Source organism: Octopus bimaculoides, chromosome 6 (genome assembly GCF_046866305.1).
Source record: "Octopus bimaculoides isolate indiv1 chromosome 6, ASM4686630v1, whole genome shotgun sequence".
Classification (NCBI taxonomy): domain Eukaryota; kingdom Metazoa; phylum Mollusca; class Cephalopoda; order Octopoda; family Octopodidae; genus Octopus; species Octopus bimaculoides.
In genome coordinates this window covers 42,860,273-42,879,603 of record NC_142933.1, presented here as the reverse complement: position 1 = coordinate 42,879,603, position 19,331 = coordinate 42,860,273, and the positions used below count along the sequence as shown (strand labels likewise).

Below are 19,331 nucleotides of genomic sequence, written 5' to 3'. Positions count from 1 at the left end.
TTCACTTACCCTAAACTTTTTAACAGCATTAAATAATTTCTTTTCTGTTCCGAGCTGGAAATTAACCAAAAACAGAGCAATTAAAACTCATTAAGTCACTAATAACTGAAATCAATTATAAGAAATCTTATCACTGAAACACATGAACTTTACGTTAAATAATTCTTTTTCATACATGTATTGTTGTTGTTATTGCTTAACTTCAGACCAGTTGTGATCGAACAAATTTATAATAAAGGACATTCCAGTTATGACCATCTCACTGACTGCGAAAGCAGTATTTATACTGAGAAGTGGCTGCGTAATAAATAGTGCCTTTCAATATATTGCAAGCTGAGGTAAACTACTAGAATGCCTAGCAGATGAGTATGCATCACTAAAGATGATCAAAACGAGATCGAAATCACATGATCTGGTAGTCTCTCACCTTTTTGTTGTTGGCACTCCGTCGCTTACATCTAGGGTTCCAGTTGATCCGATCAACGGAACAGCCTGCTTGTGAAATTAACGTGCAAGTGGCTGAGCACTCCACAGACATGTGTACCCTTAACGTAATTCTCGGGGATATTCAGCGTGGCACAGTGTGACAAGGCTGACCCTTTTGAAATACAGGTACAACATAAACAGGAAGTAAGAGTGAGAGAAAGTTGTGGTGAAAGAGTACAGCAGGGTTCGCCACCATCCCCTGCAGGAGCCTCGTGAAGCTTTAGGTGTTTTCGCTCAATAAACACTCACAACGCCCGGTCTGGGAATCGAAACCACGATCCTATAACCACGAGTCCACCGCCCTAACCATTGGGCCATTGCGCCTCCACTGTCTCTCACCACTTACAATATGTATCAAGTATGAAGCACACTGAATAACCAACTGGAGGAGGCATCCTGCTGGGGTTAAAGTAGCAGTATCGTCTGTTCTTATAGAACACCCACATTTAGGTGGTGATAACCATTACTTCTCTGTATAAATACTGCTTTCATCACTAATAGATATTAACAAGGTAGTTTGCTAGTTGCAAAACCAGTGGCTGTGTGACACTGTTTTCTATATATTGCGAGATAGGGGTAAACTACCATTATGTCTAGCAGACAGGTATCCATCATGAAATTGAAACCACACGATCTGGTGGTCTCTGAGCTAGAATAGGAAGGAGTTCTCTCCTTGTTTGCAATTTATATCAAGTGCGAAACAGCTGGAGGAAGCGCCCTCCTGGGGTTAAAATAGCAGTATCATCTAAGTTAGAGACTGATTCTTTCTTCATTGAGGAATTTGAAAAAATTAGGTTATTCCTGATTGAATGTATTTTCACAGAATCAATAAATGTTTACATTAAATGCATATACATTTATAGATACTGTGAAAATATATACATAGAAATTGTGCATAAATATATGCACACAAAAATAATGTATGTCTGTATGTGTGTGTGTGTATATATATATATATATATATATATATATATATATATATATATATTATCATCATCATTTAATGTCCGTTCTCTATGCTGACATGAATTAGACGGTTTGACTGGAGCTGATGAGCCGGAGAGCTGTCCCAGGTTCTAGTATGATTTGACATGGTCTCTACAGCAGAATGCTCTTCCTAACACCAACCACTCCAAGAGTGTAAGAGGTGCTTTTTGTACCACCAGCACAGGTGCCATTTACATGGTACCAGTAGCGTCCATGACTACAATTCACAGGTGCCATCTACATGGCACTGGCAATGACCATGATTCACGGGTGCCATTTACATATATATATATATATATATATATATATATATATATATATATATACACACACAAACACACAGGAACCACAAAATGCATCATTTTAACAACCACTTTGCCATGCTTGCATGGACTAGATAGAGTTTATTGAAGCATATTATTCTACAGCTGAATGCCCTCCCTGTTGTCAATCCTCACCTGTTTCCATGCAAGGTAATATTTCCCCATGACCAGACATGTTCTCATAGAATATTGGAACTGAATGACACTGCTTATATAAGGAATTTGAAATCAAGGAGGCACAAACACACAGACATGTATATATACACATACACTTATATCTATCTATCTATCTATATATATATATATATATATATATATATACACTTATGTTTCAACCAGTGTTAGGGGTTCAAAGCAAAGGAGAAAAAGCAGCTGCTGCCGCCAACATTGACCTATAATCATCACCCTTGCAAGATCTGCAGGCTTCTTTGCAAATCATTGGCAAGACTCAAATGTCACATTCAACACAAGCATCGTGACTGACAAAAAAATGTAGGTTGTTGGATCCTCATACTTTGGAACCAACAGGTGAGTCCATCATATATATATATATATATAAATATATATATATATATATATATATATATATAATTTAGAGAAAAGAACCAAAGTTCATAAACACATCCATGAAAATCCACAGTCACATATAGAAAAATTTAATAAAATATTAATTTTAATGATTATTACTTTGTATTTTATTATAGTTCTTTTTAGTGTATTTATTTATTAAATTTTTCTATATGTGACAGAGGATTTTCATGGATGCGTTCATGAACTTTGGTTCTTTTCTCTAAATTATATATTTATATATTATATACTGTGAAACTTAATTAAATTTAATTTTTGATAAATTGAATTTAATTGAGTTTTTACCTGTAAATTTGGATTCTTATCCCTAATATTATTATTATTATTATATATATATATATATATATGTATATATATATATATATATATCGCTGCGATGGACTGGCGTCCCGTTCAGCTGGGGGGAACACATACATCATAGAAACCGGGATACTGGGCCCATGAGCCTGGCTAGGCTTTAAAAGGGCGCATAAATAATATATATATATATATATATATATATATATATATATATATATACATACACACACACACACATATATGATGTATGTATGTATATATGTATACATGATGAGCTTCTTTCAGTTTATGCCAACCAAATCCACTCACAAGACTTTGACTTGCCCAGGGCTATAGAAGACATTTGCCAAATGTGCCATGCAGTAAAACTGAGAGAAGCAAACTTCTAACCATACAACCACGTCTTCAACCTAAATAGTTTTTCTATTATATACCTATTTCAAACTAGCATATTTTTACAGATGGACACAAACCATTTTACCATTAATTTATATTACTGTATATTTAGGCGATTGTTATAAGAAATTAAGAAATACTTACATCACGATTTAAGAATGGATGTTGCAATGCTTCTTTGGCAGTGAGCCGTTTCTTTGGGTCGACAACCAACAATTTTGAAATCTAAGAAAGAAGTCAAAATACTTAACATGAATAATTGCACAAAGAAAAACACAAATAAATAAAATGTAAGTTAGAAGACATTAAAAAACAAATAGCAAAGGCTAACACTTATATAATCAATATACAAGTAATAGCTACTTATGATATATCATAAATATAAAAGTATTAGCTACGACAAATTTTTAAAATATTATAGACACTATCAGACTTTTCTTTCTGTTCAATATTTTTTGTTTTGTTTTTTGTTTTGTGTTGTTTTTAAGAAAACCATGTAATTACAGAAGTTAACAAGGGGTCTCTATGTGATTGCTTGACATGCTAGAAATAGCAGTCAAATCATTCATGAAAATTCCCAAATGCCTTATATAAAGACTGGACACATTAAATAACACAGAATTACATATGCCTGGAAAAATAATGAGATGATCACAACTGGAATGCCTTTAATCTGATGTCTACTTAACCAGAGTTGACCTGGGTCTAAACGACAACTGAAAGTATATCTATAACTGTGACAGTTTAACCGTTCACTGCTGTAATTCTGTTGAAATACACTGTTTTTGACTAAATTAATTTTCAAAACAATTAAGAAGTTAGTAAAATAACTTTGTCATAATTAATCTAGTGTTTGGATTATAAATTAGCATGAAATTTTGATGAAAGATTATAATTTAGATCATTTTAAACAGGAAATTTGTATTAGAGAACCAGGTGTGGTCTCAGATAGGTTGGTATCAAAAAGGGTTAAATATTTTTAACATCTTAACAATAGAAAACTTGCTATCTTAAGGAACCATTCATACATTCATTACCACACTACGACTGTAATGTTAAAGTAACGTTTCTAACTAGAAATTTTCTTCAGAATTCTTTACCATTCTCTTTTCTTTAATAGTGACTGTCAACCTGACTACAATATTAACAAATGCATCTTTCCAAAGCAATTTGTGTGTGTGTGAGAGAGAGAGAGTGAGAGAGAGAGAGACAGTGAGAGAGAGAGACAGTGAGAGAGAGAGAGACAGTGAGAGAGAGAGACAGTGAGAGAGAGACAGTGAGAGAGAGACTAAGAGAGAGAGACTGAGAGAGAGAGACTGAGAGAGAGAGAGTGTGTGTGTGTGTATGGATGTATGTGTACATACATATATATACATAAAAGATTCTTTGGAAATCATTAAAAAAAAATATCAAAGACAAGTCAAAATTACCAAGTCTTTTGGCATGTTGCCAACATCGTTCCACTCCGTACTGTTAAACTGATAATTGCCTTCCATTATTGCACGGAGCATGTAGATTTGTTTACGGTGCCAAAATGGTGGAGAACCACTCAATCTGAAAAAATATTCATGAATAAATGAATTAAATTGCTACCTTTAACTAGGAAGTTGATGTTTTATGCATTTAATCTTATTTCTAACGAGGTTTGCTATATTGAGATATAAACTAATTGATGAGATAAACACGTCACAGATGAGATTACATCTACAGCTTTAATAAAGCAATTAAGCTCAAGGTCAGCCAATAAAGGCTAAAACAAAAACCTAGAGAAGTTACTCAATTACCTAATACAGTAGCTGAAATTTCTTCTTTCAGGTAAATCCCATTCTCAAATAGTAGGTCTGTATTTTAAGCACATGGGTAGACAGTACGGTCATCAGCTTGGCAACAAATTAAGCTAAGCTGTAGTATAGTGTCCAATTCAAAGGAGTGTGACAAATTCACAACCAAAACATTAGTTTAGGAATAAAGTGAGTCTAGGATATAACTGATGAACTGTACTCTAGGTTATGAATTTGAGTTTGAATAGTGTGAAGATCAAGGTGAGGGTCAACCCATTTGACCATCATTTTGGTAATAAGCCACAGAAATTTCTAATTGAAAGTTCAACTATTCTTGAGATTCTGGGTAGATGGTGTGATGTATTGAATGATGTATGCAAAAAATTCTCATCCCACTTAGTTGAAGAAAGAAAAACAAAAACCTAATGGTAGTTGATAATGATGTTCAAAGAAAAGAAGTAAATAATTTCAAGAGATTAATTTTCATTAAGCATAAAAATTAAGAAAATTAATTTTCATGATTAAGCAGAAAGATCTGATCTTTATTAGTATGTATAGCAACAGCTAACAACTGCAGACATGTTTACGTCTTATTAGACCTTATCAACAAAGATCATCTCAAGACTGCTTCAACCATAGGACTGAGATTTTTACATGCAGAAACAGATTTAGGAGGTAATGTATACAAAATATTCTGAATGAATTGAAATATAATCGTCTCAGTTTGAGAAAGAAAACTAGAACTGAACATCATTCATTAGGAAGTCACAAAGAAAAGGAAAAAGGATTAGAATAATTTCACTGAAAATTTCATTTATATGTCAAATAGTATTGGGAGGAACAACATGGAACTTAAAGAGAAAATCTTTAAGATCAAATACAATTAGGCATACATACTCATTTAAGTTCACAGCAAAAACTAATTCAACCGTTCTATCCCAAAATGTCTGGAAATTTAAAGAGCAAACATTACCCTAACCTAGAATATCAGAGGCACAGCACCCCATACACTAAACAAAACAAGAAATACTCTTTATCTTTCCAAGAAATTCCATATTCTGACATAACCACAGTCATTAGGATTACTGGAGTGAAAAACTGAAATTTAAACTTTCTGACATCACAGGTCCAACATTCCTATAAATTTTTCAAATCCTCACAGCATAGTATCCCTTGTCATAAATCATTTCACTGAGGCTCTGTACCAATAAGTAATCTCCTAGTGTCAACAACTGTCACTGGGGTATACTCCCTTTCATTCAACCTTTTTTTTTTTTTTTTTCCAGTCATCTCGCCAAGTTGAACTATTGAACTCTACACAGTTTTTCTCTCTCCGTTTTTTTCTTCTTAATCCTTTCTAACAAAGAGCGTAGGCTTGAAATGTAAAAGATTCTTCCATTTTTCGCAAGCGTTAAACTAATACACCTGCTTGTTGTTCTTACACCTGTCTTTGTCTTTTGTTTTCTGTAAATTTGAACTATATATATCATCATCATCATCATCATCGTTTAACGTCCGCTTTCCATGCTAGCATGGGTTGGACGATTTGACTGAGGACTGGTGAAACCGGATGGCAACACCAGGCTCCAGTCTGATTTGGCAGAGTTTCTACAGCTGGATGCCCTTCCTAACGCCAACCACTCAGAGAGTGTAGTGGGTGCTTTTACGTGTCACCCGCACGAAAACGGCCACGCTCAAAATGGTGTCTTTTATGTGCCACCCGCACAAGCCAGTCCAGGGGCACTGGCAACGATCTCGCTCGAAAATCCTACAGGAGCCAGTCAGGCGGTACTGGCAACGGCCACGCTCAAAATGGTGCATCTCATGTGCCACCCGCACAAGAACCAGTCCAGGGGCACTGGCAACGATCTTACTTGGCTTGCCGGGTCTTCTCACGCACAGCCCATTTCCAAAGGTCTCGGTCCGTAGTCATCGCCTCGGTGAGGCCCAATGTACGAAGGTCTTGCCTCACCACCTCAGCCCAGGTCTTCCTGGGCCTACCTCTTCCACGGGTTCCCTCAACTGTTAGGGTGTGGCACTTTTTCACGCAGCTATCCTCCTCCATTCTCACCACATGTCCATACCAGCGCAATCGTCTCTCTTGCACGCCACAACTGATGCTTCTAATGTTCAGCTTTTCTCTCAAGATACTTACACTCTGACGGGTATTCACATTGACATTACACATCCAACGGAGCATACTGGCTTCATTCCTTGCGAGCTTACGTATGTCCTCAGCAGTTACAGCCCATGTTTCACTGCCATGTAGCATGGTTGTTCGTACGCATGCGTCATACAGTCTGCCTTTTACTCTGAGTGAGAGTCCCTTTGTCGCCAGCAGGGGTAAGAGCTCTCTAAACTTTGCCCAGGCTATTCTTATTCTAGCAGCTACACTTTCAGCGCACCCACCCCCACTACTAACTTGGTCGCCCAGATAGCGGAAGCTATCGACTACCTCTAGTTTTTCACCCTGGAATGAGATAGAAGTTGTTTCCTGTTTGTTTGCAGTCTTTATTGCACCTGAACATCTGCCACAAACAAAAACTAACTTGCTAGTTAACCTGCCTTTGATGTTGCTGCACCTCTTATGTGTCCATAGCTTGCACCGGGTACATCTTATAGAGTTACTACCTACTCCTTTTCTACATACTGAGCAGGGCCATCTACCTGAAGGGGTTTGTGTTTTATCTACCTTCCTACTTATTAGGATTTTGGTTTTAGCTAGGTTGACTCTAAGGCCCTTCAATTCTAGACCTTGCTTCCACACCTGAAACTTCTCCTCTAGTTCTGATAGTGACTCCGCAATTAGGGCAAGGTCATCAGCATAGAGGAGCTCCCAGGGGCAACCTGTCTTGAACTCCTCTGTGATTGCCTGGAGGACTATGGTAAATAATAGGGGGCTGAGGACGGAACCTTGGTGGACCCCTACCTCTACCCGGAATTCATTGCTGTACTCATTTCCAACCCTCACCTTACTGGCCGCATCTCTGTACATGGCTCGCACAGCTCTCACTAGCCATTCTTCTATCCCAAGTTTCCTCATTGACCACCAGATAAGGGATCGGGGGACCCTGTCAAAGGCTTTCTCCATGTCAACGAAAGCCAGGTACAGAGGTTTATCCTTGGCTAGGTATTTCTCTTGCAACTGTCTCATATATATATATATATATATATATATATATATATATATATATATATATATATAGTTTCAAAAAAACACAAAAAACAATAACAAAAAACAACAAAGTGAGGACGTGATACGGATAGTGTTATTGGACGCTCAGAAAAGGAAGGAGAGAGAGTATGACGTTTCGGGCAGAGCCCTTCGTCGGAAAGACAGAAAGTTCGGAGAATGGAAAAACGGAGGAAGAGGAAAATGGCACCGATGCCCACGAGGTTACATTGTGAAAGGACCGGAAGAGGAGGTGGTGGGGGAAAAGTTCATTCTAAGACAGGAGAGTGAAAAAGGGAGGTGAATATCTGTGCGTGCACGAGAGTCTGCGAGTGTGTGTGTGGTAACAGAACGTGTGTGTGCGTATGTATGTGTGTGTGCGTGCATGGTTTGGTGGTTTATCTGTTAGTGTGTATGTGTGTTTGTGTGTGTGTGTGTGTGTGACGTAGTGGAAGGAATTAGTAGCAGGAATAGTTAGTGGGTGCTTATGGACAATGGTTAGTGGAGGGTCAGCAGGCAGTTTTTGAGTATGTGTGTGTTTGTGGGGTTGTAGGTGTTGGGTACGTGTGCGTGTGTGTGTGTATTTTCTACGTGTGTTTGTGTGTATGTGTATGTTGTGCATATGTGCGTTGCTGTGTACGTGTGTGTGCCTGCGTTTGCTATTGTATGTGCGTGTGTTGTTTGTGCCCATGTGTGTGATTGTATGCGTGTCTGTGTGAGTGTGTTGTGTTGGTGAGAAGTGTGTGTGCGTGTGTGTGCATGTGTATGTGGGTGTGTGCGTGTGTGTGTGTATGGATGTGCGTGTGTGTGTGGGGTTGTGAGTGTTAGGTACGGGTGCGTGTGTGTTTATGTGTGTCTGTATGTGTGTGTCCGTGTCCGTGTGTGTGCGCGTGTGTGTATATTTTTTGTGCGTGCGTGTCTGTGTATATTGTGTATGTTTTCGTGCGTGCGTGTGTGTTGTGTATGTGAGTATTGTGTATGTGAGAGGTGTGTGTGCGTGTGTGCATGTGTGTGTATGTGTGTACGTGTACGTAGGCATGTGTATATATATATATAGTCATATATATATGTGTGTGTATATATATATATATATATATATATATATATATATATATCACTATACCCATCTATCGACGTGGATTTTGCAGTGGAAAAGTGCGTGGAAATGATCAACGAGAGCGAAGTAGAGTTCCAAAAAGTCAACACAGAAGAACTGGGCCTCCTACTTAGATTGACATATGACGATGCATATCTAGATAGATACGACCTTAGAGATTTCTGCCCTAGTAGACGTCTAAGAGGTAGACCACCCACAATTACCTCTATGGCTAGGAAGACCCCTATAGAGAGATGGAGTGGATGGACCAGAGCCATACGGACCCCCACTAATATCCACCAGGTAAAGAAAATGATCGCACATGCACTAGGAGCTAGTATAAAGGTCACCCTAAAAGGCCACACCTTTAAATTTAACAACAAATTATACGCCCAGGACGAGGGGGCAGCCATCGGGGTTAGTATCGCCGGTGATGTGGCCAATCTTTTCATGGTATGGTGGGACAGAAGGCTTAAGGAACGCCTGACACAGAACTCCATACTCGTGAATGTGTACTCTCGATATGTCGATGATATCAACTTAGTGGTAAAGACACCCCCACAAGAGAGTACCCCTGAAATAGAAATAGAAACTAAGACTATGGAGAGCATCCAGCAAATAGCTAACTCCATCCACCAGAGTATTAGAGTTACGATAGACTACCCTACTAAACACCCTAACCATAGATTACCTGTATTAGATACTGAACTCTGGCTAGAAACTAAGAACAATAAAACCAGAATCCTCCATTCACACTATACAAAACCTATGGCCTCCAAGTACCTGACCCACCGGAACTCGGCTATTGCGGACAATGCCAAATTCAACATATTGATGGCAGACCTCGTCAGAGTAATGCGAAATGTCTCCTGCATGTGCGACCCTACAGAATTAAAGAGACATATACAACATTTCGTCCACCGCATGCAGTTCTCGGGTTACAGCCATAAAGAAAGGATCAGGGTTTACAAAGGAGCTATGAAGAAGTTTGAAACAATCAAACGCAACGATAGGAATGGGATTTGCCCACTCTATAGGAGCAAATCATGGAACACCATAGAAAGAACTAAGAAGAAAATAGGGAAGGCAAGCTCATGGTACAATAGCCACAAGTACCAAAGCGTCATGTTCGTCGACACCACCCCTAGAGGCGAACTGGCGTACCGCTTTAGAAGGGCCCTAGACAAACTTAAGCTAAGAATTAAGGTTGTTGAAAGGCCAGGCAACCCTATCAAATCCCTTATCAGTAGAACATACCCTTTCAGTAGAACTCCCTGCACTGATAGGAACTGTATCGTATGTAGATTTAGCCCACAAACGAACTGCAAAACCAGAAATGTGGTCTATAGTATAAGATGTACAGAGGGACGATGCAGAAATAAGACAACGACATATGTAGGCGAAACAGCAAGGAGTATAGGGGAGCGGGCAAACGAACATTGGAGGGAACTTAAGGAAGGGAAGAACTCATCAGTTCTGTACCAGCACGCTGAGCAAGAACATAGAGGCTCAATCAACAACATAGAAATTAAAATCTTATCTACACATAGCAGTGATGCAGCACTTAGACAAATTACTGAAGCTACACACATAATAGAAGGGAAACCTAGCCTGAATAGGAAACTAGAATGGAACACTAACATACGCCACTAACAAACCACAGCATGTGACAACATGTTACCCATAAACCAATAATAGGAACAAAGTATAATACAATACATAGATAAACAAATGGAATTAAATACTACATACGTTAACAAAATTTAATTAAACACATTAAAAAAAAAAAAAAAAAAAAAACACACACACACACACACACGAACATATAAATAAATAAAAACTAATACAAACGAACACGTATTAACAGAGAATATAGGTGATACAGACACTCCCCATACACACATGCACTTACAAAAGACACAGACACATTGAAGGACACGCATGCGTAGACACATACAATAGGAATACAAAATACAAAATGGCTGATAGTTAGCAAGGTGAGACACACATAAGAAAGAAGGAAACAAAGGACCACTGATGAGGTCACAGAAGTGTGACGAAAGAACTCTGGCCGAAATAAGATTAAGATTAAGATTAATGTAATATAAAGCTGAAAAAAAAAAAAAAAAAAAAAAAAAATTAACACCAAATATACAGTGCGTCTGTTTTTATTGGCTAAACTGGCAATATGACCATCCCCAAGTACAACAACATATATATATATAGTCATATATATAAGTATATATATGTGTGTGTGCATATATATATATATATATATATATATAGTCAATGTATCCTATATCCAGAAGAAGAAGCACAATCTAAAGCATGATGCAGTAATTCATTTATATGCAGCTGAGTCTGTGTCTTGTCATAGAGTGAGGAATGGTTTCACATCCATAAAGGGCCTAGCCTCATGGATGAGCCATCCATGGGCCTAGGCTCTTTATGGATATGAAACCATTGCTCGATCTATGACCGGACATAGACTTAATTGCGTATAAATATACAATATATATATATAAATATACAATATATATATATATATATATATATATATATATATATATATATATACTATTGGCTAACTTCTATCAAATAGAATCTATGCCCAAAGTTTGGTTCCTAATTGAAATAAAAGAAATATAAAAAAGTAAAGAAAGTGTTTACAGGAGAAAGATTTACTTACAGCGTATACATGATGACTCCGACAGCCCACCTGTTTGGATAAATACGTAACAACATTAGAATTAGTAAAATCAACACAGCAATTAGAGTTATGGAAGAGGTGATAATAGAGAACTTCTATAACTAACTTATACACAAATATTCTCTAACTTTTTTGATGAATGAGCTGCAAGCTCCATCCATCTTTGTGGTCGTTCAGTAATTCAGCCTGATGTAACTGGTTCCTCCTTAGGTTATTTATTACCTATCGGTAAAAAATCAAACTGGCATCATAGATACCAGTTGCTAGGAAGTTAACATCACTCAAGGGTGCTCACACACTACATACATTACAAGATTAACTCTTTAGCATTTAAACTGGCCATATCTAACTGAAATATTCTACCTGATTTACATTCAAACCAGCCAGATCTGACCTTTCACATCTCTTCAATGTCATAATGAAAATAAACATTCAAGGTGGTGCCCCAGCATGGCTGCAGTCTAATAGCTGAAACAAATGAAGAAATCACATCATTGAAATCTCAAAACTATAAGACAATGCATAATTAATTCAAAACAATGTGAATAGATAATCATTACATTGGAGAGTGTATTCTGACTGTGAAAGGGTTAAAATACTTTAAGAAGCTATATAAGTGCTTTAATAAACCAGATCCAGGATTCACTTCATTTGATGGAGGTAGAGACTCTTCCTCCATCTCAGTAATAAGCATTCAGTTGGTCAATCAACTGAAGACTCAATAAACTAACATGTAAGTGGCTAAGCATTCCACATACATGATTCTCAGGCCAAAGCAATATATCACAGTACGTGATAAGGTTGGACTTTGAAATATAGATACAATCCCTCCAACAAGCTTCCACACAGTTTCCATCTTCCCAAAAGGCTTAGCTTTACCCAACTCTATGATAAAAATTGCAAGCTGTATAGTGGGATCTATTCAAATCAAAGACCTCATAATTGTAAAACAAACTGCTTCATCACTCAACAATACCCACTTTACTGTTGCTAACAAACATTGGTTTAACAATACATCCTATTTCTCTGCCCTATTGCAATAAATCATTAACACTAATCAACAGAGTAAATAGGCAGTAAAATACCAAAAGGTTGAGCCCATGCAGTTGTTCTGACTCCCAGTTAAAGAATTCACACCCTTTATACTGATAAACATTAATAAATCACAATGTCATTTATTCATTTCTTTCTCTCTAAATGGCAGCCTTGTATCCAGAAAATTATATATAAAAAAAAAAAAAAACACAGTCAGTATTTAAAATAATCATCATTACCATCATTTAACATTCATGTTTCATGCTGGCATGGGTTGGATGGTTCAACAGGATCTGAAAGCCTGAGGGCTGTGTTGGTCTTTCTGCTTTGGCAAGGGTTCTATGGCTGGATTTCTCTTCATAATACCAACCACTTTACAGAATATGCTGGGTGTCTTTGTTCATGGCAAAAAGCATTAGTGAGGGTCAGCAGGTAACACACAAGACATGACCCCTTCACAGAGCATGGGTGCAGTATTGAAAGAGGGGCAGTGTGCCAGGTGTAGAAAGACTAATAGGAAAGAAGGACAGGAACAGGTATCTTGGTGTAGAGGAGATACATGGCTATGTTTATGGATAATTCAATATAAATAGAATAATGGTAGTCCATTTTACACTTTTGTACATTTTACTCTTTTGTTAATGTGTTAATCCCTTCCAGTGTATTACTCTCTTGTAGTATGTTACTCCTTTTAGTATTACTCCTCAATAGTGTGTTACTCCCTAATAATGTGTTACCCCTTTGCAATGTGTTGCCCTCATGTATACCCTCATGTACTGTGTACTTCTTTGCTGTATGTTACTCTCTTGTAATCTTTTATTCTCTTGTATGTCACTCCTTTCTAGTGCATTACTCCTTTTTTTAGAGTTATACTTCCCTATATGAGAGGGTGCTGAAAAGTTCTTGCCTTTGGGTAAAAGAAAATACAGGAGGATCTGTTAATTATGATTTTATTCAACATATTCGCCTCTCAGATTCATATGCTTACTGCAGTGGTCCTTCAGTTTTTCTAAGCCTTGTGAAAGAAATCAGAAGGTTGGGCCTCCAACCAGGCTTTTCACGATACCCTTAAAGCTAGGAACTTTTCAGTAGCCCCTTTGTAGCCTGTTACTCTCTTGTAATGTGTTACTCCTTGGGAATACTAATAGTTGCCAAGACAATCAAGAAATGGATTTTAAAAAGAGTTTTTACAACTGTTATTCTCTTGCTTTTCCTAATTCTAACAAATCAAATGAAAAATAAGACCAGCAGAGTATCTTAATGTACTTTAATGGATAATTAGTAACTATGAAGATTTAAACTTTTGACTTCTTGACTAGTCTGGAAAGGCATGTACTACTATACAAACTTGTCCTGACACTGCCTGAAGACAAAATCTTTGGTATGCCTCCAAAACAACCCACAAGGAATACAGTACATTTTCATTTAGCTTTTTTTCTTCTAAGAACACATACGTGCACACACACACACACACAAATATGCTTGCACTCAAACACAAACAAAACATAAATACTGAAAATGCTTACATATCAACCTCTTCTCTATAACCAGGTGCTAATTCGTTCATTGAAACCTGAAGGACTTCTGGAGCTAGATATCCAGGGGTTCCACATAGTTCTGTGAAAAGAAAAAGAAAAAAAAAAGGTCAGAGTTTGTATGCAAAGGTCATAGGAAATAAAAAAAGGGAAACTCGCTGAATAAATTCTCTTTTCTTTTTTAAACAAAATTGAATTGTTTAACATAAGTATTCTTCCCATGTAGGCGCATTGAAGTATCTTAAAGTGAAGACGAGTAACTGATGAGGTGAGTTGAGTCAAGTTTCAATTCCTGATTGGATCCATTTCTTATTAATTTTTCTTTTATTTACTGATGTGAGCTGGGAAAACAGGCTGTATCTACAGTATTGGTAAGACTGATGAGATTGGTTTCATTAGCACTCCTTTCAAACAGTTGCAAATTGACAGATACAGGAAAGCACAAGTTTGGAAGACAATGCTAGAGGTCCAGTGATCTGGAGGGGGAAAACAGGGAGCAGTGGTTAGTGTGACGGCTGGGGTGAGACATAACATGGATGACAAGAGGAGAAATAAGTGAGGTGGGAGTACCAGTGGTCCTGAGTAGTGGTGATATAAGACCAGTTACTTTTGAGAAGTAGACACTAGTGTAGTAGTGGTACAAATGATAGGGAGAAGAGACAGCACCATATGTGGGCCACATGTTGGAGTGTTTCTGAGTGACTTCATACCAATCAATCAAATGGTCTTCCTCTGGATGTAGCCTAGAATGCACCATGTGCATTACAGTAGCACCATGCAATATGTGAGAGCATTTACTAACCTTTTACAAAGCTCAGTGTGAATCTCACCTGAGCTTTGTAAAAGGTTAGTAATTGTTGTAGAACAGAAAAGGAAGGATGCTGCCTTTGCTGTATGTTGATGGTATGTGTTTGCCAGGAGAAATCCTTGTTAATGGTAAGGTTGAGATTTGAAGTGACTGCAAGAGTTCTATGTGTGCATTGTTCTTCTTTAGTTGAGCAGGTGAGATGTGATATTTTCTTGTTTGAGCAGCAATTATGTCTTTCCACTGTCGCAGAAGATAAGACTGGTAAAACTCCACTTGGGGATGTTTCCATGATTTCTATTCATGAAGTCAGTAATGCTCTTGGAGAAAGGCATAACTTCACAACATCTCATTTTGTCTCTCCTACAAATTTTAAGTCTTATGTCAAACACACCAGACTTTATTTCTAAATGACAAGCAATGAAAATTAGTTACAGCTTCGATTTTATATCTTTTGCAACATTGTATCTATTTTTTCATTAGTTAAATGAATAGATAGAACAATAGATAAAGAGTGGGAGGCTGAGAGAAGGTATAAGAGAGAGAGAAAGACAGACAAAAAGAGAGTTATATTAATGTGTGTGTGTGTGTGTGTTCTTCAACACTAGGCATTGTGTAGGGAGCTTTCCCTGGACGCTATTCCACAGCAAATGAGCATTTAAACAAGCCACATATACCACATACAACTGATAATGTTTACATTACTAGAGCTGCACGTGTGTGAGTGTGTGTGTGTGTGTATACACACACAAAAATAAATCAAAAAAGAAATACACAGAGAAATACAGAGGGAGGGAGAGAGAGACCAGGAGAAGAGGCAACAAGCAGATAGACAGACAGAGAAAGAGAAAAACAAAGAGGGGGGGAAAAAAAGAGGCTGAAAGTGATCTAGGAATTACTAACCAGTAAGTTCTTGATTATCAGTAAGAAAAGTGGCCAATCCAAAATCTGTGAGTTTCACGTTCATGTTATCATCCAGAAGAATATTCTCTGGCTGTAAAATAAATAGGAAGTTGGAAATAATCAAAATGAAAATTCCATTTTAAAAACTGCCTTACATTTATATTACTATACATGCTTGGGTAGGATATTGTTGTTGTTATTGCTTAACCCCCAAGTCAGTCCTGATCACGTAAACATATGGACACATGATCAAATATCTTCCATCCTTGACCATAGCCATGAGTCCTGACTTTTTTTAAGATAGTAGGTTGTGATGTGAAGAGGATTCGACTAGCATTTCTAGAAGATACAACTACATAGAAACTTCCTTTGTTTGAAAGCATGTTATATGCATTGGTATAAAACAGGTGGATACTATTCTTAATACAAACCACTCATCGGTGAAGCAGTGATACAACTAGTGCTTTGCTTTAGTCAGATAAATTGGAGCGAGCAGAGTTGTGTGGAACGAGAAGAGTTATGTGGAGTGAGCAGAGTTATGTACCTTGTACAGGGGACGGAGCTCTATGATAAGATACAGTGATCCGTAACTCAGCACCTTAAATTCACTGCCACTAAAATTATAAATAAGGTAAATATTGAGATACTTACCTTCAGATCTCTGTGGACGATATTTTTTTCATGAACAAAGTCAACAGCTTCCAACAGTTGCCGTATAATTATCCTAAAACAGAAAAGAAATTTTTAAAAATTGAATTTTTATTTACTTTTAAATTATACAGCACACCCCTGGTTCAGTTTCAAAAATAACTTCAGGCCAAATTATATTACACAAAATTATATCTCATACACCACATGGAAAAGCTCTGGGAAACCATCCACTTAAGTGTTAAAGGCAATGCTTTAGCAAGGTCTTGACTGTGTTGTCGATAATAAACTAAAGGTGAATGCCATCATTGGTATATTATCTCTGAAAGCAGATGTGCAATATTTTTACTGATGAAAATATGGGTACAATCTCTGGTAAGCCAAGTCCGAAAGTAGGATAGTAAAATAATAATGTTAAAACTAAATACCCGATGCCTTTGCAGGATTTACTAATATTTCTTTACTGTTCTGAGTTCAAATCTCATAAAGAGTCAACATTGTCTTTCATTCCTAAATGGTTTCTGAATAAGAATTAAGCCATGCCCCAGGGCTAAATTCAATGGACTATTTCCTTTTTCTATAGATTTCAAGCCTAGCAACAAAAACATGACGCGGGGGGGGGGGGGAGAAAAAAGAGCAATGATTGATGCTGCAGTCATAGTGATCGCTATTGTCACAATCATTATTGCCACCACCACCATTCCCATCACCATTATCATCAATGGTAATGAGCTGGCAAAATTGTTAGCTGCATTTCCATTCAGCTCAAACTCCATCAAGTTTTATTTTGATTTTCATCCTTTCAAGATCAATAAGATAAGTACTAGCTAAGCATTGGGTTTGATGTAATTAATTTACCCTCACCCCTAAAATTGCTGGCCTTGTGCAAAAATTTTAAACTGCTGCCATCACACTATCATCATCATTATTATTATTATTATTATTATTATTATTAAAGCAGTGCAGAGTAACAGTAACTTACATGAATCATTGGCACAACAGGGTTTTGTTGTTGGATGCAAGCTATTTATCTTGTAAAATTAAATGACTGAATATATTTTTAATACAGTGTAAATACGACGTTTTACAATATCATTTTTTTTTCATCTCAGTTTTATATTCCTTTTTATGATTTGTACTATTGTACTAATGTGTAACACAAATTATAAATAAGAATAAAAAGTAAAATGTGAAGTTATGGTGTCTAAACCAGCTAGTATGAAATATCTAAAACTTCATTCAATTACCTGCTTAACAAATAAAGTCATTTTATTTGTATACAACTCCCTTGATCATGATCATGATCATCAATTACTGCCCACCATCCATGCTGGCATGGGTTGGGTGATTTGGCAGTAGCTGGCAAGCCAGAGAACTGTGCCAAAGCTCAATTGTCTGCTTTGGTATGGATACACTCCTAACACCACCTCCCTTACAGAATATACTGGGTACTTTTTATATGGCACCAGCACAAACAAGCAAGGTCACCAAGTATCTTGCAAGACAAGTCCCCTCAACTGGGTGGGGAGAGTATTAAGGGAAGTGGCTTTGTACCAGGTGATGAGAGGCTACAGTATGATAGTGGGACAGAAACAGGTCTTGAAGTAGAGGAGATAGATACACAGCTGAGAGAAGGTGACAAAGATGTATTGAGGCATACTCTTAAATTATAGAGAGGTTTATATAAGTGAAATGGTACAGAAAATTGGGAAGGATGAGTAGGCAGGTAATTTCACAAGAAAGAGTAGGAGATGGAGAGGAAGAGGGAAACTAAAATTTTGATCAGTAAAATATTTACATACCTAGTTCTCTTTTCAGAGAGGGTGACCACTTGTGTGAGATAGTCAAACAGTTCACCTTTTTTGCATCTGAAAGTAGTATATATTCTAATTAGACAATGCTTTAATTAAGAAAAGTAAATGCAAATACAAAATGTTAGAAAACAGACTGGGGTATAACAGATAGATCACTGAAGAATTTCTATACAGAACTAAAATGGCTTCTGTTACTGTTATTATTTTTAACCTTAAAACCTATATTTAACCTTAAAACTTATATTTAACCTTAAAACCTATATTTAACCTTAAAACACACTAGAAGATAATAAATAGCACAGGGAATTTCAAAGGGATAAGTTGAACCAAATTAAAATGCTTTCATTCTTAACTTATCTCAACCAACCCAAGAGACTTGTTGTTTATCTGCATGTCAGGCTTAAACAGGAAGACCTATGAACAACAACTTTCCAATCATGGCCACCATGCTTCTTTTTTTCTTAGATTAGATTATCCAATATATTCTTCCATTTTTAAAATTGTTGAGAATGATTCAAGGAAAATTTGGCCACTATTTCTAGTAGATTATGTTATCATATAGAAGCTTCTTTATTGACTCAGGAGTAGTTCTCAACATGAATGAAGTGGAAAGTAAGAGGTGAACATTTAGAGATGGTCAGGTGTAAGAATTTATGATTTTACATTTATAGCCAATCAGGATTAAGGTGAGTTTCAGGGAGTAGAGAAGTAAGCTCCTAGTGAATCATCTCTAGTAAGTGCAGGTGTAGTGT

The 19,331-nt window shown here is 37.0% G+C and overlaps 1 protein-coding gene across 4 annotated transcripts in view; it reads right to left on the bottom strand.

Moving 5' to 3' along the window:
• The window catches only part of LOC106871486 (phosphorylase b kinase gamma catalytic chain, skeletal muscle/heart isoform), an 84,715-nt gene that overhangs the window by 6,603 nt on the left and 58,781 nt on the right, over window positions 1-19,331 (bottom strand). For all 4 annotated transcript variants that reach the window (XM_089353802.1, XM_014917967.3, XM_014917966.3 and 1 more), the window contains exons 5-12: window positions 18,568-18,633; window positions 16,769-16,841; window positions 16,118-16,208; window positions 14,401-14,491; window positions 11,819-11,848; window positions 4,511-4,634; window positions 3,225-3,305; window positions 10-54 (exon numbers count right to left, since the gene is read on the bottom strand). In XM_089353802.1, the coding sequence (XP_089209928.1) occupies window positions 10-54; window positions 3,225-3,305; window positions 4,511-4,634; window positions 11,819-11,848; window positions 14,401-14,491; window positions 16,118-16,208; window positions 16,769-16,841; window positions 18,568-18,633 (601 nt within the window). The remainder of the gene's footprint in view (window positions 1-9; window positions 55-3,224; window positions 3,306-4,510; window positions 4,635-11,818; window positions 11,849-14,400; window positions 14,492-16,117; window positions 16,209-16,768; window positions 16,842-18,567; window positions 18,634-19,331) is intronic.